Genomic DNA, 24,959 nt, shown 5'->3' with positions numbered 1-24,959 from the left:
CCATGGGAGTTAGTGTTTTCTTTCCAAAACTTCTAGCCCTGGCTGGGAAGGTTGGACCCGGATGGCCTTGTTGTGACTGAAGTTATTTTCCTGCAGATGGCAGCAGGCTTCCAGCGGTGGAAATATGGAAAGTACAGGAGGGGCTGGAGATATTTTGCTTCTGATGTAATCTACTCAGAATAGTTTACCAAAGTACCTTTAGTTTTCAGCACTCCATTCGTGCTCACTCGGCCGCCTGCCTCGCCTTTCATTCTCGGCATTCATCAATCACCAACTTTTTTTTAAATGGAAATACTTTTGCACTTCTCTATATCGACCTACAATTTTCGTGGCGGCAGCACGGACCTTTCCACACAAACACTTCGAAAAGTTTCCATGTCCTTCCCACATGTACATTTCCCGCATGTCAATAAAACACTCAAACTACCCATGCTAGAAATCAGGAATGAAACACAAATTTGCTGAAAATACTCAGCAGCCCAGTCAGCTTCCGTGGAGAGAGAAACAGGGACAACATTTGTTACATACTTTAAACAGGATTAAATACTTTAAACATGGTTAAATCGCTTGGTGCCGTTCTAAGGAAAGGCTATGAGCTTGCATAACTCTGCTCATCTCTCCAGAGATTGCTGCCCAATGAATGCTCCCAGCACTTTTTTTATTGTACACATCATTGCAGCATTGATCCAGAACACTAAACAGGTCAGGCAGCATGTGTAGAAGTAAGAATTGAGAATCAACTTTTCTGATCTGTGGCCTTCGGTCAAAACTTGGAGACGTTAACCGTGCTGCTGTGAGTTGAGACTGTTGTTAGCAGTCACTTTCAACCCGTTCAGAGTGCAGCACTTGGAATCTGATTATTATCGTCGTTGAAGACAAATCACTTTGAAACTGAAGGTTTCAAGGAAGGAACAAAACGGACAGTTAACTTCTTCATTACACTGATTGGGTGTTATGTCACCCAGAAGGTAATGGCTAAATAGCAGCCTTTAAATTTACGCATTTGCCCGAGTTTACACAACTGGTTTCCGTGTATTGTCAGAAAGTAGAGAACTTGCTGTAAGCGGAATTCTTTTCAGCAGCTTGTGTGTTTGGATGGTTCGTCACTTCATAGACACAACTCTGCAGTTAATTCCTGTGTTAACTTATTGTTAATCCCCATGCTTGACCAATGGCTCCTGACATTTTTGAGCTACGTAAACAAACCTATCTTGGAAGAACACAACTTTTTTCTACAAGACGAAGGAGATCTTTTAAGGTGATTTGACAGGTCCCGCCATGTTTTGCTATCAACGCTGATGGATTTGCTCCAAGAGTGACTGAAGAGTGCCAGTCTAACTTAGTAAGAAGTCTCACAACGCCAGGTTAAAGTCCAACAGGTTTATTTGGTAGTAAACGCCGCTAGCTTTCGGGGTTTGACCCTTGGTCAGGTGAATGTGAGTTCTGATCACAAACAGAGTATATAAAGTTACACACAGTTTACAAAATTACGATCAGAATGTGAGTCTTTACAGCTAATTAAGTCTTAAAGGTGCACACAATGTGTGTGGAGATAGCATTAAGCATCGGTTAAAGAGATGTGTATTGTCTCCAGACAGGACAGTAATCATCACACATGGGAACACCGTCCACCAGGTACAGGGCAGCACTCTTGCAACTCGGCCAACGTTGTCTACCTGAAAAGCTGCAGGAAAAGATGTCCCGAGGCATGGTACATTGGGGAGTCCGTGCAAACGCTATCACAATGGATGAATGAACACCCAGGCAAGACTGTTCTCTTCCTGTTGGTGAACACTTCAGCGGTCACGGGCATTCGGTCTCTGATCTTCGGGTAAGCATTCTCCAAGGAGGCCTTCACGACATATGACAGTGCAGAGTCACTGAGCAGAGACTGATAGCCAAGTTCCACACAAATGAGGATGGTCTCAACCGGGATCTTGGGTTCATGTCACACTATCTGTAACCCCCATGATTTGCCTGGGCTTGCAACATCTCACTGTCCTGTTTGGAGACAATACCCATCTCTTTAACCTATGCTTAATGCTATCTCCACTCACATTGCCTGCACCTTTAAGACTTGATTAGCTGTAAAGACTCGCATTCTAATCAGTATTCTGTAAACTGTATGTGCCTTTATACGCCCTGTCTGTGATCAGAACTCCCACTCACCTGACAAAGGGGCAAGCCCTGAAAGCTAATGGTGTATACTACCAAATAAACCTGTTGGACTTAAACCTGGTGTTGTGAGACTTCTTGCTGTGTTTACCCCAGTCCAACGCCAGCATCTCCACATCCAGTCTAACTTACACAGGCATTTTATGCTTGAATATCTGCCTGTTCCTTCAATGAAGATGGAAATGGATGTCTCGGTGATTGTGTGTGTCTGTCATTGGTTGTATACCTGGTTATAGAACCATAGAACCCTACAGTGCAGAAAGAGGCCCTTCGGCCCATCGAGTCTGCACCGACAACAATCCCACCCAGGCCCTACCCCCATATCCTGACATATTTACTTGCTAATCCCTCTAATTTACGTATCTCAGGACACTAAGGGGCAATTTCAGCATGGCCATTCAACCTAACCTGCACATCTTTGAACAGTGGGAGGAAACCGGAGCACCTGGAGGAAAACCACGCAGACACTAGGAGAATGTGCAAACTCCACACAGACAGTGATCCAAGCCAGGAATCGAACCCAGGTCCCTGGAGCTGTGAAGCAGTAGTGCTAACCACTGTGCTACCGTGCCACCCATGGTTGCCTCTGCCAATCGTTGTGTGTGTGTGCCTCTGTCACTGGTTGTGTGTGGTGTCTACTTGTTGCTGTCATTCTTTAGTGTGTGCCTGCATATCCTGATTTTGTGTGTCTGCCTGCTCCTCTATTATTGATTATTAACTCCTATGTTAAATAATTCCTGTGTTAATTAATTGTTAATTCCCATGCTTGACCAATTATTCTTGACATTTTTTGAGCTACATAAAGAATCTTATCTTTGAAGAACACAACCTTTTTTACCAATGATGGAGATCTTTCAAGGTGATTTGACAGGTCCTGCCATATTTCGCTACCAACACTGAAGTATTGAGATGGGCTAGCTCCAACAGTTATTGATCAGTTAACACATGCTTGTCCTTATCATTGTGTGTCTGTCTGTCCCTGATTGCATGTCTCTGATTTTTGTTTGTGTACCTGCCTGTCTTTGATTAGGTGCTTCTGCCTGCCCCTGATTGTGTGTATCTGAGTTTTGTATTTATGGGCCTGCTTGTCTCTGATCAGCTGTATCTGATTGTCCCTGATTTTGTGTGTGTGTTTTTCTGTGTCCCTGGATGTATGTACGTGTCTGCCTGTCCATGATTAAGTCTGGATATGTACCAGGCTCTTCCTGACTGATCCTGTCTCCGATTGGATTGTCTGTGTGTCTGTTCCTTATGTGTTTTTTTTGTCTGAACCTGGTTGTGTGTATAAAAGCAAAATATTGCGGATGTTGGCGGGTCATCTGGACTCCAAAGGTTGGCTCTATCCTCTCTCCACAGATGCTGTCAGACCTGCTGAGATTTTTCAGCATTCTGCTTGTGTGCATATCTGCCTGTCCTGATTATATTTGTGTTTTTTTTGTTTGCGTGTGTTGCGGGGGCGGAGGGAGGGTGGTGATGGGGGAATTGATGGTCGGGGGTTGTTGTTTGGGGTGGGGTGGAAAAATTTTCGGCTGCAATTCTACTTCTCAGTCCTCTTCTCAGACGGACAGAATGATGCCACTAGCTAGCAGGAATTGGTTGTATGTCCAGGTGCCCTTTCACATGGTGCACCGACCTGTCACTGCCTTGAGTTAACTAACCACTTCCTGCCCGTCCTCGCCCAATTGGCCCCGCTGCTCCACACTGCATGTCTGGCTGCCGCATAATCACACGGAGCCAGCCTCGCTGCGTCCGAGCAGAAATCCCGCTCACTTCCAGGCCCGCCGACGGGACACTGGCTGCTGCAAGTGGATTCAATCGAGTATGTGTGTCTGTCTGACTCATAATGGGTGTTGGCCCATGTTGGGTGACTGGGAGTTGCAGAGTTGCTCCGTATTAGTTTCAGTAGAGCAAGGGAGAAAAGGGGAAGAGAAATTGCTTACATTTGCAGAGGCAATGATGGGAAGAGAGAGTGCGTGTGCATATATTTCTTATATAATGTATGTATATACGCGTGCGACATTTTCATTAAAAATCTGGACTGCAATTGACACTGATACAATTGCAGTTTTTCTGATCCTTAATTGAAGCTGATACCTTATATGCAGGGATATAGGATGCAAACTGCTGCTGTTCCTAAATAACTGCTCACTGTACGTGAGTTTGAGCAAAGAGAACAGGTTGGCTCTTTGATCATGCGTGAGGGTCAGCACAACTGAACCAAATGGTGTCTTCACTTGTCCTTATACAATTTGCCTTTCAGCAATGGCCAAAGGAATGTGGAGAGCAGAGCATTGTCGCCTCAAAGATATTTACGTTCACCTGCATTCTGTTATAGATCTTAATCTAATACTTTTTTCTTAGCATAAGTATAGATGCCAACAATGCAGAGATAGGTGCCGTTTGAGAACAGGTTGGTGATTGATTAAAAACAATGTCATTTTAGTTGCGCAAACTTCAGTTAGTTTTTATATATACTTTTGCATTTATTTTCGCAATGAAATAACTTTCTTTGATTATAATTTTAGTTAACGAAAAGGTGTTGGTTATCACCAAAATTAATTATAACATACTTGCATGCACATCCTTTAATGCTTCATTGCCCTGCAGCACCACACGAACTGTGCTAAAACTACACCAGCAATAAATATTGCCTGATCAAAAACACTGACTGGATATGTGCAAAATAAGTGTTTTTCGCTTGCGAATTTATGCGTAATTTTGTAAGTCTCTTAAAATTAAAAGTTTACTTGAAATGCAGCTTTGCTTATGTTTGGGAAATTGCACACGTTAGGATTAGTTAGTATACTAATACTAATTATTACAAACTGCACTAATAATAACTCAGTCGTGATGGACTGGATTTTGCTTTCAGCGGACAATAAATGTTACCATCCTTTCATTTCAGCCATACTTGCGCACAGACTTTCCTTAGGCTTTTGCACTGCAACTTGGAGCTCGTCTATTTTGTGATTAGAAAGCTATTTTGGCACAGTATCTTCTACAGGGAATCCATAACTGTGTGAATGGGGCAAGCAATTGTGTATTCCCCTCACCAATCAGATTTAAAATAATCATGAATGAGTTCAGATTCTGAACCAGGATTAAGTTAGAATAGCCCATTCAATGCCAACGAGATATATATCCGGTGTGGTCCTTATCTCTGAGTCATAAGCTCTGGGTTCAAGTCCCACTCCAGGATTGTTTTGCGGTATCAATAGGTTGATAACTAGCCTGCTAATCCTTCCAACATTTCCCCATTACTCTCCAAAGGGAAAAAGGTATGTGAAAATATATTAAAATAACGTATATAGCACCTTTAACCAAATAGATGTCCCGATATCATTTACTGATGCAATACAAAACATGACACTGAGCCAAAAGAGACATTAAGTTAGATCATAAAAAGTTTGGTCAGAGAGGTCAGTTTTCTGTGATGTCCTAAACGACGAAAGTGAGGTGGAGGGAGGAAGGTCTATGGAGGTAATTCTAGATCTTTGGACCTCGGCAACTGAAGGTACGGCCATCAGTGGTGGGGTGATTAAAATCGGGAAAGCTCAAGAGGCCACAATTAGAGGATTGCAGATTTTCTGGGGATGATAGAAACAGGGAAGAGGGAGGCCAAAGAGGGTTTTGAAAATATTAGTGAGCATTTAAAAATCAAGACACTGCTTGACTAAAAGCCAATGCAAGTCTGCAAATACATGGGTGATAGGGGAACAGGACTTGGTGCAAGTTTAGGCATGGACAATAGAGTTTGGGATAACATCAAATTCATGGAGGGTAGAATGTGGGAGATCATTTATGAGTACATTGGAAGAGAGAATAAGTATCCAATTCATGAATAATGGTTCCAGCAGCAGATAGGTTGAGAGGGTGAAATTATGGCCTTAGCAATGATGCAAATATATGATAGGAAGTTAATCTTCAGATCAAATAAATCAGATACATAAAGTACATAAAGAAAGATGGCAGGAGGAGAAAAAATGCAAAAGGCTAAAAACAATAATAATTGAAATATTAACAAATGGGAATCCTTACTTGTAGAAGTTAATTTTCAGTGCCAGAGAGGTATTTAAAATTTATTCAGTCATTAAAAGTGTACTTATATCAAAATGGAGGAGCCCCAACCTTTGCTTAGATAAGTTAGTGTGTATCAAGCTCATAAGTAGGGCCACATGGTGGCATATTGGTTAGCACTGCTATCTCATAGTGCCAGAGACCTGGGTTCAATTCCCAGTTTGGGTAGTTGTCTGTGTGGGGTCTGCATGTTCTCCTTGTGTCTGTATTGATTTTCTCTGGGTGATGTGATTTCCTACCACAGTCTGAGAGACATGCTGGTTAGGTGGATTGGCTATGCTAAGTTCTTCCTCAGTGTACCTGGACAGGCACCAGTGTGTCTAGAGACCAGGGGATTTTCACAGTAACTTAATTGCAGTGTTAATGTCAGCCTACTTGTAACACTAATAAGTAAAGTACAGCAACTTCATGTATTTGTATGCTGAAGACTCTTGGCAAGATAGTGTTATTGTGAAATGTCTGATGAAACAGGTAATTTGGCATGCTCCTACTCTGACCAAGATCACAAGAAACTAGAAAGAGTTGCGAATGCAGCACAATCCAGTCTATTACACAAATCAGTTTCTTGTCCACTGACTCCATCTACACTTCCTAGTGCCTTGGGAAAGCAGCCAGCTGACTTACATTGGCTCTTAGTCAAGCAGTGTCTTGATCAAGGACCCCACGTGTCCCAAACAATCATCTTCTTCCAATGAGAAAAAGATATAAAAGTCTGAAAACAAGTACCAACTGACTGAAGAACAGCTTCTTCTCTGCTGCCGTCAGACTTGTGAATGGTCCTATTGCATATTAAGCTGATCTCTCTCCTCACCCTATCAGTAACTGCAACACTATTTTCTGCACTCTCTCCTTTCCTCTTCCCTATGTACTTCATGAAGGTATGTTTTGTCTGTACAGCTCACAAGAAACAATACTTTTCAATACATGTGACAATAATAAATCAATTTAATTCAGTCCAGCTTGGGCAATTTCTGGGTTTAACTGCATCTGTGGTGCTGGACGTTACTGTCACATTTATTTTAATAATGGTGAGTGCCATTATTTTCACCATTATTTTTACTGAAAAATTTGAATCAAATACTTTTATGTTTAAAAGATACACATGCTTCCAACAAAAAACAGAAGATGGTCTACAAAGTAACCAGCACTCACACATGACTCATATAGGAAATATTGTTTTTTCCCTTTGCTGAAGGAGATTTGATTTACACTTGTCACCATGTGTAATGTGTAGGGATTATTAAACATATGCCAGGGCAGACATGTAAACCCTCTTTGTACTGTGCTAGATCTAAAAGTAATCTAGTTGAATGCTTAATTAATGATGTCTAATCCTAAAGATGCAAGTCATGTTCCCAATTTTCAAATGCAGATCCAGTTTAGGATGAGGAAAGGCATGGTTAGGTGACAGTAAACAGAGACTAAGAAAACAATTCAAAACTCCCTATTGCTGAAGTAATATTTTTATTTTTGTCATCTTATTATGAAACGTTAGCACTGGAAATGTATATTTCAAATGAGGATCCAAAACAGAGCAAAACAATGCCCTAACTATTCTTTGTCATTATCAAAAAGTACATGTGTGATCCTCTAGTTACTACCACTTTGGTCAATGCAACACATTTAAACCATTGTTTCTGACTAACCAGCCTGGGTGACCTGTAATCAATTGGTAAAAGTTGCTTATGATGTATGTTCCGGTGTTTATGTAAAAGGTGCATTTTGAGTAATGCTAGTGCAAAAGCACACACAATATAAAATAGGATACTTCACTAATGACACTTATTATAGTTTATCTGTCTAAACCGAGAGAGCCTTTTAACTGAGTTCTTTTTGTTATCATGTGTTACACTGTCATGTATACAATACTACTGAATTCAGATAAATAGCATTGACCTTATAAAGCTCACTGCCCTTGGTAACAAGTGAGTAAAAAAAATTATGGTAGAAGCTCTGGTCATTAACTCATAGCTTCCCAAAATTAATTTTCAATTAACAGCATAGAATTCTTATTTTCTTTACTTAACATAGGTAATATCTGACTGAGCATTACAAATTGCTTGCTTTTTAAAAAAAATCCAAAGCACGTTTCATCTTTAAAAAATTCAGAAACATCACAGAAGTATTTATTTTCCATTAGTCCAGCTTTATAGTACTTCATGTGCAAATTAAAATCGATATTGTGATATAAATCGTTAGCCATTTATTTTTGTTACAGAAAACACATCAAGACAGTATATACTATTTGAAATATATCCAGACATAATCAAATATAACTGTAGTATATGTATTCATTGGTGTAGTATACCACAAATGCAAGGCAACATGTGTTGTTCCATTTTGTATGATAATAGTCCAAACTGTGTCTAATTATTTTTGCAGCTGTACAATCATGCTTTTTTTAAATTAATCTTGTTGATGCTCTTGTTGTGTTGTCGGAACTGTAATGTGTTGCGTTTTGCTTCTGTCTTTGAATTCTGTTGCCCCGAGGACATTTTCTGCAGATAAGAATAATATTACTAATTTATAGCATAGGAAAATGATCTATTACTTCAAAGCAATTTATACATTCCTGCAACACATTTCTAACCGAGAATAAATAATTAAGAACTGCTGTGTTGTAGAAGCAATTTGAATCTTTCAATATATACATGATTGTTTTGATATATAAAAAAACTGACTCCTTGGCCAGAATTCTCCAGTCTCTGGTGTCCCAGTATCACTGCCTGTATGAATGAAGAATTTGCTGCTCAGCCAAATCTCCATTCACTGTAGCGGGACGAGAATCCCAGTCACAGGTGAGGTTGGTGAATTCCGGATTATATATTTTCCATCTTTCATCAATGGGGTGCAATTCACAGAACAGAGCAGGGAATTTAGCCTGTTCAGCTAAATTAGTAATTTCATCAATTGGAACTTAGTTGAAGAACCAAGGCCTATAATGTAGCATATTATTATGCATTTCTGTTGACATCAGCAGTCCACTGGCACGTGGCCTCACTGCTGATCCTTCACATATGAGCTTCACTAGTGAGTGTTAGGCAAGCTAATCATCACATCCAAAACCAAACTTGTTCTCACCATAATGCACAAACATGCAGATTTGCCAGCTGGAATCACTGCATGATGACGAGAAATACAAATCTTGGCAACAATTCTTACCCTTTGGGCTGAATTTTCCTAACCTGTTGGTGATGGGATGGCTTTATGGAGAGGTACTGTCAGCAGAGGAGCCTGATATCTTCCTGGTCACCAAGGCACATTGCCAGCAGCAGGCACCTTAATGATGTAGCTGCCTAGCGGGCAGTTAATCGAGTAATTTATGTGGCTAATTAAGAGTCATCTCCTGCTGCATAGAGATTTGTCCACACTGGGAGGGTTTGCTGCCATGTACAATGACCACTCAAGAGGTTCTGCGATACAGGCCCTCCTTGACGGGCACTCCATGGCCCATGGATGGCCCATTTTGGCGTCAATGGCTGCCCCTGCAGCAACAGACCTGCCAGAGCACACCACCCCAAATCCGATTGTTACAGCTTGCCTGCCTGGACATGGTTGTTCCCCACACCAATGAAACTCACTTCATCCAGGGCGCAGCACCATTGATGTACTCCCTCCCTGGTGTTGCAGAGTTAGTAATGGCCATTGCTATCATTGGTACTGTTGAACTGCTGGCTTGCTGACCTAAGCCGTCGGCACTAAGGGGAAGGACATCGTCCTTAAATTGGATAGTGAGAAAATGCTGCTCTGGAGTCCTGCTGCCCACTGGAGCAGGATTGACTCCAGTTTTTGACCCTAGTGGCATGACTTGACCAACAATTTAATTCAACCCTGCATAATTACATAAGCTAAGTAAAGAGCCAAAGTAAACAAAGATCCTTTTTCAATGCATCTCAAATCACTCATTATATATAAAACAGGAAAGACAGGTCCTTTTGCATGTTGTTTGGTTTGTAGAAGAACCAGTTCCTATTGCTATGGAAATATACTCTGGCTTTAACTACATCAACATAAATTTCAATCAGAATTCAAGGTTAATTAAGTGAGGTTTTATTTCTCCAAAGCTTTGGACATATTAATAAGAATAAACTGACAATAAATCCCAAACCTTAGGCTACTGACTTGTAGTTTTATATTTTCTGACTATTCATAGTTTAATGACAATGTCTGCAGTTAAATCAGCAGCATTTTTTTTCAACATTCACGGAATGTGGCTATTGTTTTTAAACCATTGCAGTCCATGAGGTGTAGGCTACACCCACAATGCTGTTGGGAAGGGTGTTTCTGGGACTAGGAGTGGAATGTGCAAGTGGTAGTGTTTCAATGTGCCTACTGCCCTTATTTTTGGGGTATTAGATGCCTTGGTGAGTTGCCACAGTGCACTTTGTAAATGGTACACATTACAGCTACCTTGTGCCTATGGTGGAAGGAGTGATTGTTTAAGATGGATGGTGTGCCAATGAAGCAGACTGCTTTGTCCTGATTGATGTTGAGCTTCTTGTGTTGTTGGGGCTACATTCATCCAGGCAAGTGGGGAGTATTCCATCACACTTGTGCCTTGTGGATGGTGGAGAGAATTTGGGGAGTCAGGACATAAGTTAACTGCTGCAGAATTCCCAACCACTGGCTTGCTCTTTCATTATTTATATGGCCGGTCCAATTAAATTTCTGATCCATGGAAACCCCCAGAAAATTTATGGCTGAGGATGTCTCCATGGTAATGCTGTTGAATATCAATTGGAGGTGATTGGACACTTTCATGTTAGAGATGGTCATTGTTTGGCACTTGCATGGCACAAATATTGTTTCCAATTATCAGTCTAAGCCTGAATGTTGTTTATGTCTTATGGCATGCAGGGACAGTCTACTTCATTATCGGATGAGTTGTGAATTGAGTTGAACACTGTTCATTCATCAGTAAGCATTCTCACTTCTGTCCTTCTGACGGAGGGAAGGTAATTGATGTAACAGTTGAAGAGGAGTTCCTCCAATGATGCGCTGGTGCTGAGATGATTGGCCTTCAACTACTGCCTTTGCGCAAGGTGTAACTCCAGCTAGTGGAGAACTTTCCTCATATTGCCATTGTCTTTACTAGTGGTCTTTGATACCAGACTCAGTCAAGTGCTGCCCTAAAGTCAAGGGAAGTCACTTTCATTGCATCTCTGGAATACATCTCTTTTTTAACATCTTTGGACCAAAACTATATTGAGGTCTGGAGATGAGTTGTCCTGGAAAAACCCAAACTGAGCATCAGTGAACGGGTTATTACTATGTAAGTGTCACTTAATGGCAATTTTTACAACATCATCAATCAGTTTGCTGATGATTGAGTGCAAGACTGCTGAATGTTGATTTGTCCTGTGAGTTTGTGGACCAACATACCTGGGCAACTTTTCACTTTGTCAAGTAGATGCCAGTGTTGCACAGGTACTGGGGTAACTTGGCTAGGGCACAGCTAGTTATGGAGCCTAAGTCTTCAGCACTAAAGATGGGTTATTGCCAGGTCAAATAACTTTTCCTGTATCTAGTGCTCAGCCATTTCTTGATCTCACATGGAATTGACTGAAATTTGACATTAATCATGATGGCAACATCAGGCAGAAGTATTTTGCACTGAAATGTTGGGTTCCATCATCATTGAGGGTGGGGATGTTTTTAGTGCTGCCCCCTTTCATTACTCATTAATTGTCCATCACCATTCAAGACTGGACAAGTTAGGACTTCAGAGCTTTGATCTGATTTATTAGTTGCGGACCACTTAACTTTATCTACAGCATGCTCCTTCCACAGTTTAACATACGTGTACTATCTTCACCAGGTTGACATCTCTATTTTCAAGTACATCTGATGCTGCTCCTGATATTTTCTCCTACACTCCTCATTTAACCAGGGTTGTTAGTCCACTAACTTAAGTGGACTAACCCTGGTTAATAGTAATGGGATCCAATAAGGGATACAACAGGCCATAAAGTTATATATTGTGGTTGAAAACAATTCTGCTGCTGATGATGATAGCCCACTGTGGCTCATGAATCTACAGTTTTGAGTTGTGAGAGCTGTTCTAAATCTATCCCATTTGTCATGGTGTTAGTGCATATAGCTTGATGGAGTGTGTCCTCAGTATGATAACAGGATTTGTTTTCACAGGGACATTTGTGATCGTTAGTCCTATCAAGAACAAATAGATCTGCAAAAGATAGACTGATGAAGACAATGGCAAGAGATTTTATTTTCTTGGTGATAATCTCACTTGTTGGGGCGGCAGCAGCACGGTAACAGTGGTTAGCATTGCTAACTCACAGCACCAGGTTTGAATCCTGGCTTGGGTCACTGTCTGTGTGGAGTTTGCACATTCTCCCCGTGTCTGCATGGGTTTCCTCTGAGTGCTCTGCTTTCCTCCCATAGTCCAAAGATATACAAGTTAAGTGGATTGGCTATGCTAAATTTCCCCTCACTGTCAGGGGCTAGCTAAGGTAAATACGTGGGGTTATGGGGATAGGGCCTGGGGGGGATTGTGGTCGGTGCAGACTTGATGGGCCAAATGGCCTCCTTTTGCACTGTAGGATTCTATCGTTCTACGATTCTAGTTGCAGATATGCTCTTAGGTCAGCAGCAGTCAGTAGCAGTGAAACTGTTGATGATGGATATTGAAGTCCCCCACCCAGAATATATTCTGCGCCCTTGCAAGTGGTGTTCAACTCGGAGTACTGATTCATTAACTGAGGAAGGGTGGTAGGTAGTACAGTAAGATGTTTTCTTGCCCAGGTTTGCCCTGAGGCCATGAGACTTCATTAGGTTCAAAGCTGATGCTGAGGATTGTTGGGGCCACTCCTATCCAATTGTATACTATTGACTCTAACAGGGCACACCAGAGGATGGCGATGGAGGAATGTGGGTCATTGTTCTAAGGTATGATTTGGTGAACATGACTATGTTTTGACTTGTCTTTGGGACAGCACTTCCAAATTTGGTCCAAGCTCCAGCTGCTGGTGAGGCAGACTGGGCAGGAGCAACTTTGCAAAGTATGCTTTTGTTGTGTCTGGTGCCTAGGTTGACACCATGTGATCTGTCCAGCTTTATTCTTATTCTGCTTTATTATTGTGGTTTGATACAAATGAGTGGGTGGCTAACAGTCAACCACATTGCTGTGGTCTGGAGTCACATGCAGACCAGACTGATAAGGAGGGCAGATTTCTACTTCTGAATCCAATAGTTTCATGATCATCACGCCTGAGACTAGCTTTATGTTCTGGATTTATGTAATTATTTGCATTTAAATTCTCTCCAGTGATCATGGTGGAATGTGAACTCATATCTCCAGAGTACTTGTCTCGGTCTTTGTGTCCTTAGTCTTGTAAAATCACTACTATTTCACCATTCCCCTTCAAAATCAAATTTCTAATGCTCTGTGGAAACATGCAAAATTTCTTCAATCTACTGATTTTAAATGTGTGCCTACGCTTTTGTTGCAGGTACGGATAACTCCCTTAGAGACCTGCTTTCCCAGTTTTGTCATTCTGATTTCTCAATATTATCATGAAGTCACAAAGGAACATGCAAGCCAGACTCAGTCTCTTTCAGATTAATAACATTGCAGGGCACTGCTTACTCTTGCTGCCAATCAGGATCTGCCAAAACGCTTGATGCGGAACCCAGGTGCCTGAAATGAGACACTGCTTCACAAAACTAACATTACCCACTTCAGCAGTACAAAATGGTAATGGATCGAGATCAGAGAAATGCTTGATTATCATACTCATTAAAAATTGGTCAAGTTATTTGAGTGAGATTACCTTGTTATGCAAAGAACTACAATCAAAATGATGGCCACCTGCACAGCTCCAATGATGGATGCTATCAAGACATACTGAAGTTTTCCAGCTCCAGGAACTACATACAAAACATTAAACTCTTTTTGTTCACAACGTGGTCCTTTGAAACCTGCTTCACAGCTGCAAAATGAGAATAATTGGACAGAAAATGATACAATATTGAAAGAAGGGATGTTTACAAAGATCACAAAACTTTGACTACCTATGGTATTGTCTAAACATTACCTGCAAGATGGTTCCTGTTTATTAATCAAGTATTCACATTTTCCATGCAGACAGAGATTATCCAAGTGATTGGGACATGGGATATATAGTCCCCGGGCAGGTTTTTCTAATTTATTGGCATTTTTTTCTGGTAAAATAAAATGTAGGCAGTAAATAAAATATAATGAAAGACTTAAGTTTAAACAAGAATTAGAGACAGAAAAGGTTGAGTTCTGTACGAACCTCACCTTAAAAAAAATGACATTAAGATTAGATTGATCACAGCACAAATATAATAAATTGCAGTTCAGAGAGAACAAGATCTAACTTATGAAATTGAGATCACAAAAGCAATTCAGCTTTAAAGTTCTTGGCCAGCAACTTTCTGTACTACTGTCCTGAATCACACTATGTATTAACTCCATAGATGTTCATTCTCCTCCACCTCTCATTTAAGTGGCTGTTTTTAATGTAAACCTAGACAGTGAATTTTGGCAGACTTATTCAACAATGCAGAACTTTCTATCTGAACTTTCCAGAAGAGTTATTAGAAACAAACATCTTACTGATGTTTCTCCCTTTCTAGCATATTGTGAATAATTGTAAGGATCACCAATCATTTGCACAATTTAGCAGGAGGGCAGGTAAATAGAACATAAGAACATAAGAAATAGGAGCAGGAGTAGGCCATCTAGCCCTTCGAGCCTGCCCCGCCATTCAATAAGATCATGGCCGATCTGTCATGGCTCAGTTCCACTTTCCCGCCCTCTCCCCATAATCCTTAATCCCCTTGCCTATCAAAAACCCATCAACCCGCGTCTTAAAAATATTTAGCGAGGCAGCCTCCACCACTTCAACGGGCAGAGAATTCCAGAGATTCACCACCCTTTGAGTGAAGAAGTTCCTCCTCAACTCCGTTCTAAACCGCCCTCCCTTTATCTTGAGGCTGTGCCCCCTAGTCCTACTGTCTTTTTTGAGCGGGAAGAGTCTGTCCACCTCTATCCTATCCATCCCATTCATCATCTTATACGTCTCAATGAGATCTCCCCTCATTCTTCTAAACTCTAACGAGTACAAGCCTAGTTTATTCAGCCTCTCCTCATAGCTCAACCCCCTCAACTCCGGCATCAGCCTAGTAAACCTCCTCTGCACTCCCTCCAAGGCCAAAATATCCTTGCATAAGTGCGGCGACCAAAACTGCACACAGTACTCCAGCTGCGGCCTCACCAGTGCCCTATACAGCTGCAGCAAGACCTCCTTACTTTTATATTCAATCCCCCTCGCTATGATGGCCAGCATCCCATTAGCCTTTCTGACCACCTGCTGCACCTGCAGGCTGGGTTTTTGCGACTCATGCACAAGGACCCTGAGGTCCCTCTGCACCGTCGCCTGCTGCAGTTTTTCGCCATGTAAGTAATAGTCCTTCCTACCATTATTCCTACCAAAGTGGACCACCTCGCACTTGCCAACATTACATTCCATTTGCCAGTTCCTGGCCCATTCGCCCAGCCTATCTAGATCCTTCTGCAGACTCTCCACACCCTCCGCGCAATTTGCCGTTCCACCAATCTTGGTGTCATCAGCAAATTTCGACACCATACACTCAGTTCCCTTCTCCAGATCATCTATATAAATGGTAAATAGCTGAGGCCCCAGCACTGACCCCTGGGGCACTCCACTAGTCACCAACCGCCAATCCGAATAGCACCCATTGACCCCCACTCTCTGCCTCCTATTTGACAGCCAATCCTCTATCCACGCTAACACCCTACCCCCAACTCCATGCCCCCTTCCTGCCCACTGCCAACCCTGTTTTCATTGTGGATATGTAGGTGCCAAATTCATTAACCCATCCACCATTAAAAAAATGGGCAATTGAGTTTGTTACCAAGTCAACTGACCTACATTTCATGCTACCCAAGCTATAAAAGGGTTGAAATAGCTGGCATAGATGGGGTGAGCAGGTACTCCTGCCAAAGATGTTACCCAACCCATCGTTCCCCCTCGCCAGGTTGCTGATCTCTTCATATCCTAAAAGCCCAGGATCTGGGTGCAGAATCCATTGCAGCTCTTCATGGGGGCTGCTCACAGCAAAGCCAACTGCTCTGTTCTAGTACTGCTGGGACTGCCACAGAGAGCAGGACCTCTTCCAACTGAGTGTCGAAGTCCATCCTTTTTTTTTTAACCTGCTGGCAGCATATTATCGCTACAGAGTGGGATTTCTTTTAAGGTTTAACAGCTGCTGGCTAACTCTTGTAACATGTTGGTGGAGGCAGGCAATACACTGCACCCCCCCTCCCCCCCTCCCCCCCGCCACCAACTATCAAATTCAGCCTACTGAATCATGAAAATATCACAATAAATGATATTCTGTAATGGTTTAAAAAACAGTTGTGGAAGAGTAAAGAATGTTAGATGTCTCTTAGCTCCTAAGATTATTAGAAAATAACCGCAAAGTTTTTTTCATAATTTAACTTTATTGCTGAAATAGGAACTATATCCCCCAAAAGGGTTAGATATTGAAATGGGTACCTGTGTAATCAGTTCTTGCATAAAGCCCATCTTCAGTTTTTGTACCTGTAGTCACATTTTCTGTTCAAAGAAAATTGGAAATTTGACTTAGAGACACTGCAGCCACCCTGATAACCTGCATGGTAACAACACATTTCTGTCCTGTGACTCTTTCCATTAGTTCTCTCTACAAGTAAACATTTGGAAAGTAAGATGTACATTTTTCCTGTTAAAATTGCAAGGGAATAAGTAGCATTTTATTTAACTGTTAATTAAACATTTGCACAAAGGCATTTAATTTTAAGCCTAAATCTTGAATTAATTATCCTGAGATGCAGCGTGCTGCCCTCTGGGTCATGTGCAAATCAGTAAGATTAGAGTTGCTAGTTTATAGAAGGTAGTTTTCCAGAACAATTTTCCCTGATAAAAGTGGACCACTAATTACAAATAAAAGATGCCTTGCATGTTTGGAGGCTTCATGTGTTAAGTATAAAAGTAACTATTTTAAAACGGCATTTTCTTCCTGTAGGTTAATTCCACGTTATCATTTGTTGATCAAGAAAAGCAGGAAAATTTATGACCCATAAATGATTGATTCTCCATCATCTCCCAAGACTGGCTCTCCTCACTATCCAAGTAATTTCACCTTTATCCCTGTGGAATCCTTAGCTTACAAGCATTTCTTTTAAAAAGTTCCTGCTAATTAGAATACAATACAGATATGATGCTGAATATTGTAGATTGATATAATCATATTATATGTACTTCATGTATTGAAAGACACTGCAATCTAAGTTGGGGAGTAGTTTGTGTTACACCTCATATGCTCTGACAAAATCTCTCTTTGGAAGTCATTGGATATATATAGATTTCAAAAATTATAATGAACTTTTTATTTAGTTAACACCAATATCATTGCCAAAATCCTTATTTTCTTTACATTTTTGTTAAACAATGTAACTGTGTTATATATTGGCAGGGTCAGTAATTGTGGGATAAGTGCAAGTAATTGAATAGTAATTATTTTTTGTGCCTGATCTCCCAGTCCATCAGATTCCTACTATCCTTATTGGATGGGGGAAAACATCTGCTAATACCTCCTATGGATAGTGTCAATATACTCCTAGGGTAGTACATTCATAGTAGTACAGTATACTGTAGTGAATACGAGTATTCTTGAGCACTGTTGACATGAATGCTGCAGAAATGAAAAGGTATCCTTGTAGACAAAGCCAGGGAATGATTTCCAGCCAAAACTAGGTACTATACTTCAGTCTCTTAATCAAAAGCTCTTGCAATTGTTTTGTTCCATTACACTATTTAACTCAAGTGGTGCCTTCAAAACAGATATTGATAAATTCTAACGCAATGAAGAGTAGTGTATACACATCAACATAAAGATTGTTGGGGGGTGGGGAGGGAGTGACGGTGGTTATGTCTCATCTGTTCCAGATTGATTGCTAACTAGACTGTTTCGCAAAACTGGAAAATAAACAGATTCACTTAAATCTCGATAAGAGTAGTACAATTTGAATAGTTTTGAATTGAGTGCATGATGCTATTAGAAAGCAGAGTTATCATTATGACTGATGAAACCCCTACTTTTTGTCTTATGTTATAGAGAATTTGCCATTGTTATTCGTATCATATAATTGATCCCAGAAATGTATACAAAACTTACTTTAAAATTTCAGACATGATACAACCTCTATAGATTGGCATGTTGCATAGATGATGTGTTGTAAGATCATAACATAGTCAGGAACCAAACAGACTACATTAATTTCTCAATGTAGAACTTCCCAGCTGTCAGTTGGAAAAAAACCACATACTTTATTTTGTGGTTGAAAATATAAACAAACACAAATTGCACTCTGAATATATCAAGCTATAAACTTTCTGTCACAATTTATGTATTGTAAAATCTAAAAAAAAGTAAGAAAAAACAATAATATTCGATAATGTCCAGAATAAGGTTCAATTGGTCTATCCTGGAAATGGAAAAAAACAAAGCCATGTACAGTGATCACAACATATTCAGAGTCTCCAAGTCAGAAAATTTCAATGTGCAGTTTTTAAGACAGTGGTTTACAACATTAATTTGTTCTCTATATTGTGCTAACTTTTGCAATTCACTTAAATTCACTTTCTTAGCATGGCTTATAATAAGATGACATCAGATCTTCCAAGACCTGGTTCTGGAAGTGGGTAAGGGGGAGTGATTGAAATGGAGAGCAGAAAATTGAATGAGAGAGGAGTATTGGAGAAGAGATGCAAAGAGTGAATGACAGTAGAAAGAGAGAGAGAAAATAGAATGTGTAGGTCACAGATGGTCAACTTTTCAAGACGTGATAAAATAGTTTATATGCTGACAAGAGGCTATAAATTTTAAATAGATGGGAAAACTGTACACTTCCACGCTTTCACTGAGGGCCGGCACTTGCAGGGATCGCACTGAGAAATCTATGCATAAAACCCATTATTTTTCATCTGTTTAAATGGATCACTAAAAAGCCACAAGCTGTCCATTTATAATTTCCCATAATGCTCTCTTCAACACCAGTTCCTCCTGACTGTGGAATCAATGCTATAATGCATGTTACTATGTGCGCCAATATTCTCATTGTAACTAAAGTATTGTAATTTTGAAACTGAATTCATCATTGTGATGTTAAAATGTGTTGTTTCCACTTAGTTCTGTAACCAGAGATTTCTACCTCTTATTTTCTCTCTCTCTTTCTACTTTCATTCAGTCATTCCAACTTTTCCCCAACACCCCTCTCTCATTCACTTTTTCTGCTCTTCATTTCAATCACTCCCCCTTACCCATTTCCTCTAGTCTCTTTCATTCTCTCACGCCAGCTTTCACTCATTGTTTAATGGCTTCTTTCTTTTGTTACCTATAATTCATGTCCTCACTCCTTGTTTCTTCTTATTGCTTTCCTTCTTGTTTTGCATTCAATATTCCATCCATCCCCCCATTCCTTCTGCTCTCCCCATTTTCTACCTCCTTATCTGTCTCATTCCATGTCTATAATTTTCTCTTCAGTATTAGCTCTATTCTATTTAGCTCCTGTTAAAGTTTGGAAAATGTTACTCATTCATTCTCTTCTGTCCTCATCCTTCAGTGCAGTAGAACATGAGCAAAGGAGGGTTTCTGCCTGAATTTCTGGAGAAACTGTTTTTCAATGTCATCCTTCTTCAGCTGCAGCAATATCTGTGCTGTGTATGTTATTATCAGCAGTTAACAGCCCAGTATTCATAGAACTATAGAAGCCCTACAATGCAGAAGGATGCTATTCAGCCCATCAAGTCTGCACCAACAACAATCCCACTCAGACCCTACCCCTCTAACCCCACGTATTCACTCTGCTACTCTCCCTGACACTAAGGGGCAATTTACCATGGCTAATCCACTTAACCTGAATATTTTTGGACTGTGGGAGGAAACTGGAGCAACCCCACCCAGACATGAGGAGAATGTGCAAACTCCATACAGTCCCCTAAGGCCCAAATTAAACCTGGGTCCTTGGTGCTGTAAGGCAGCAGTGCTAACCACTGTGCCATCCAAACGTACAGCACAATCTACCTCATGGTAAACCAGCAGTAGTTCTTTCAGTCCAGCTGTCTTGGTTTCTTCTAGAGAGTTTGGTATTATGCTGAAATTCTGTGTTAGTGGCAATAACGGTTGTGTCATTTCAGACTGTAGTGCGAACTTTGACATAATATTCATAGAGTTCTGCAGAAATAAAATCATGCCTGAAATCACACATTTCAAGTACCAAATGGAGGAATCAAATTTTTAGTTACCTGGACATCTTCCCAAATGAGTGACTTCTATGAATTCCTGATTCTGGCAAGATGCCTCTTTAACCTGACAAGGATTATCATAGGATTTACCATCAGAAGCACACACAGGGTTGAAACTGATGCGGGAACAGTCAATGTTGCACACACACCTAGACAAGAAAAACGAGCTTTATTCATTACATTATCTTGAGCTCCAAGCAAGGAATTGCTTTCACAGGGAGGACAGGATGAATGATTGCTTTGCCAATACTATAGTGCTATATCTGTGTTGCATTCCCTGTCATTGGGACTCTGCACTGAGGGCTCATAAGAAGCAAAGTGTCCTTTAGAATAATCTCCTGGATGCAGAGTACTTAGCAATAAATATACACATTAGTAAAATGCAGCAAGCAGAAGGGAGGTGGTGGTGGTGTTGTGATATTGTCACTGGATTAGTAATCCAGGGGACCAGGATTTGAATCCCACCATGACAGATGGTGAAATTCATAGAAATCAGAAACCCTACAGTACAGAAAGGAGCCATTCGGCCTATCAAGTCCACACTGACCACAATCCCACCCAGGCCCCAGCCCCATATCCCTATTGAATTGGAATTAAATTAAAAAAATGGAATTAATAGAAAAATGATGACCAAGAAACTATCTGGTACACCAATGCCCTTTGGGGAAGAAAATCTGCCATGTTTACCTTGTTCAGTGGCTCCAGATCCACGACAACATGGTTGACTCTTAAATGTAACAAGTCATTCAGTTTAGTCATTAGCTAAAAATGTGGGCCCAGTGACACCCACAATCAATGTTTCTGACATTAGCTGACAATGGTAAATTCGGGATTGGATATGAGCAGAGTTGTGAAGCTGGGAGGAATTGACGTGGGTTATGATTTAGGGAGGGAGAAGTCAGAGGATCAGATTTTTCTTGTGGGACCCAGAGAAGCACTCCTGTTCCTCTTGAGCTCACAAAGAAAATGTTTAAAAACTTACCCAGGCATGCATCACTGGTTTCTAGACAGTTTTATCTGGCAGAAAGCCCAAAACAGGCTGAGGAGCCAGTTAAAATTCCAGTGAGTTCCCATGTACATCATATAACCGTGATTACATTGACTAATAAGGCCGTCACAAAACTAGCCATGTTAAATGCAGTTTGGCAGAACAGATCAGGAAATGACACCACTCCACTTTACCTGTTCCAGACCCTTCCATTACCACTTATCAGGGATAAGTGAATTACTCCACTTTTAGCAGAGGGCCACAATCAGGACCATATTCTATGAGAGTCAGAGATATTCTACAGATGGAGGGTGAGAAAGTACAGATGGAGGGTGAGAAAGTAGGGTCTCAAACCAGTGTCGTCTGCTTGAACAGAGGGGAGTACGATAGGATGAGGGCGGAATTGGCTAATGTGGACTGGGAGCGCAGACTAGTTGGTGGGACGGCTGAGGAACAGTGGAGGATTTTTAAGGAGATTTTTCTCAGTACTTAGCAAAAATATATTCCGGTGATAAAGAAGGAATATAAGAAAAGGGATAACCAGCCGTGGATAACGAAGGAAATAAAGGAAAGTATTAAATTAAAAACCGATGCCTACAGAGTGGCCAAAACTAGCGGGGAATTAGAAGATTGGGAAAGCTTTAAAAAACAACAAAGAACAACTAAGAAAGCGATAAAGAAAGGAAAGATAGATTATGAAACTAAACTAGCACAAAATATAAAAACTGATAGTAAAAGTTTTTACAAATATATAAAAAAGAAAAGAGTGGCTAAAGTAAATGTTGGACCCTTAGAAGACAAGAAGGGGGATTTAATAATGGGAAACGAGGAAATGGCTGAGGCCTTAAACAAGTTTTTTGTGTTGGTCTTCACGACACACATAGCTTACCGAACATTAATGGTCGTGGCACTGTGGGGGTGAAGTCCTTAAAACGATTACTGTTACTAAAGAGGTAGTGCTTGGTAGACTAATGGGACTAAAGGTAGACAAGTCCCCAGGCCTGGATGGAGTGCATCCCAGGCTACTGAAAGGAATGGCAGAAGTAATAGCAGATGCATTAGAAAATTCACTGGACTCTGGGGAAGTGCAGGCTGATTGGAAAACAGCTACTGTTACGCTGCTGTTTAAAAAATGAAGTAGACAAAAGGTGGGTAACTACAGGCTGGTTAGCTTAATGTCCGTAGTTGGGAAAATGCATGAATCCATCATTAAAGAAGAAATAGCAGGACACCTGGAGAAGAATGGTTCAATCAAGCAGACGCAGCATGGATTCATGAAGGGAAAGTCATGTTTGATGAATTTACTGGATTTCTATGAGGATGTAATGAGTGCAGTTGACAGAGGGGAACCGGTAGATGTGGTGTTTTTAGATTTCCAGAAGGCGTTCAATAAAGTGTCTCACAAAAGGTTGCTGCAGAAGATTGGGGTACACGGAGTTGGGTGTAAAGTGTTAGCGTTGGTTGAGGATTGGCTATCTAACAGGAAGCAGAGAGTTGGAATAAATGGGTGCTTTTCTGGTTGGCAGTTGGTGACTAGTGGCGTGCCGCAGGGATCGGTGCTGGGGCCTCAACTGTTTATCATATACATAGATGACCTGGAGGAGGGGACCGAGTGTAGAGTAACAAAGTTTGCTGATGACACGAATATGAGTGGGAAAGCAAATTGCGTAGAGGATGCGGAAAGTCTGCAGAGATTTGGATAGGCTGAGTGAGTGGGCGAGGATCTGGCAGATGGAGTATAACGTTGGCAAGTGTGAGGTTATCCACTTTGGAAGGAATAATAGTAAAATGGAATATTATTTAAAGGGTGAAAAATTACAACATGCTACTGTGCAGAGGGACCTGGGGGTCCTTATGCATAAATTGCAAAAACTCAGTCTGCAGGTGCAGCAGGTGATTAAGAAGGCAAATGGAATGTTAGCCTTTATCATGAGGGGGATGGAGTATAAAAGCAGGGCGGTCTTGCTGCAATTGTACAAGGTATTGGTGAGACCGCAACTAGAGAACTGTTTGCAATTTTGGACCTCTTATTTGCGAAAGGATATATTGGCCTTGGAGGGAGTACAGAGCATGTTCACCAGGTTGATACCGGAGATGAGGGGGTTAGATTATGAGGAGAGATTGAGTAGATTGGGCCTGTACTCGTTAGAGTTTAGAAGGCTGAGGGGTGATCTTATAGAGACATATAAGATAATGAAGGGGCTAGATAGGGTGGAGGCAGACAGATTCTTTCCACTTAGAAAGGAAACAAGAACTAGAGGACACAGCCTCAAAACAAGGGGGGGGGGTGTCAGTATAGAAAAGAGTTGAGGAGGAACTTCTTCTCTCAGAGGATATTGAATCTCTGGAATTCTCTGCCCATTGAAGCGGTGAAGGCTACCTCATTGAATATGTTTAAGTCACAGGTAGATAGATTTCTGATTGAAAAGGGAATTAAGGGTTATGGGGAGCAGGCAGGTAAGTGGAACTGAACCACTTTCAGATCAGCTATGATCTTACTGAATGGCGGAGCAGGCTCGAGGGGTTAGATGGTCTACTCCTGCTGCTATTTCTTATATTCTTATGAGAGTACCCTCAGCAATATGCTGCATCATGGAATGATGTGATGTTGGTCTGATTCTTTGTTTGTGGTAGCTGGCACTTCAATTTCTCAGAATGAAGAGGTTAATGAAAATCAAGGCCAACATCTGTATTAAAATAGTCCTACATTAACAGTATCCTTTCACCTTTTGCTTGGAACCCAATAGTGTGATACCCTGATACCACTTTACTGTATTCATTTTCTGAGAGCAAGGAAAGGAAACTAAACAGCACAGGATCACAGTGGGCTTTATTTCTAAAAAGGGCACAATTGAAAAGTAGGGAAATTATGCTAAACCCGATCAAACCTTGGTCAGGCCACATTTAAGAGTACTGTCTGCAGTTATAAAAATATGGTTCTAGTGAAAGTCACCAACATGCTACAAGAAATGCATGCGTGTACATATCAGGAAAGGACTGACAAAGTTGATTCTCTTTTCTCTTCAAAAAATAAAGGATGAGGTGTGATCTAAGATCTAATTGAGGTTTTTAAAATTATAAAAGGGAAAAGCTTTCCACTTATGGGAGAGAGCAGAGCAGAGGCCATCGATATAGGATATTCCTCAAGAAATCCAATAGGGAATTCAAAAGAAACTTCTTTACCCAAAGAATGGTGAAAATGTGAAACTCAGAAGAGATTAGTACAGATGGATTCAAGGTGATGGGAAAGCATATGGGAGAGAAGGGAAGAAGATTAAACTTAATCAAAGGTATATGGAACATAAATGTTGGCATGAACTGTTTGGACTGAATGGCATCTTTCTGTACTGCACATTCTGTGT

The 24,959-nt window shown here is 40.9% G+C and overlaps 1 protein-coding gene across 1 annotated transcript in view; it reads right to left on the bottom strand.

Annotated features, from left to right (window-relative positions):
* Positions 1 to 7,697: 7,697 nt before the first annotated feature.
* Positions 7,698 to 24,959, bottom strand: part of LOC145350003 (tomoregulin-2-like) — a 105,272-nt gene continuing 88,010 nt past the window's right edge. Inside the window, exons 6-10 of the mRNA XM_080198805.1 lie at positions 20,610 to 20,758; positions 16,821 to 16,880; positions 14,310 to 14,436; positions 14,046 to 14,204; positions 7,698 to 8,750 (exon numbers count right to left, since the gene is read on the bottom strand). Coding sequence (XP_080054931.1) covers positions 8,654 to 8,750; positions 14,046 to 14,204; positions 14,310 to 14,436; positions 16,821 to 16,880; positions 20,610 to 20,758 — 592 coding nt within the window. The 3' untranslated portion in view covers positions 7,698 to 8,653. The remainder of the gene's footprint in view (positions 8,751 to 14,045; positions 14,205 to 14,309; positions 14,437 to 16,820; positions 16,881 to 20,609; positions 20,759 to 24,959) is intronic.

Source organism: Carcharhinus amblyrhynchos, chromosome 11 (genome assembly GCF_965287045.1).
Source record: "Carcharhinus amblyrhynchos chromosome 11, sCarAmb.v2.hapA, whole genome shotgun sequence".
NCBI lineage: Eukaryota > Metazoa > Chordata > Chondrichthyes > Carcharhiniformes > Carcharhinidae > Carcharhinus > Carcharhinus amblyrhynchos.
This window is presented reverse-complemented; position numbering and strand designations above follow the sequence as displayed.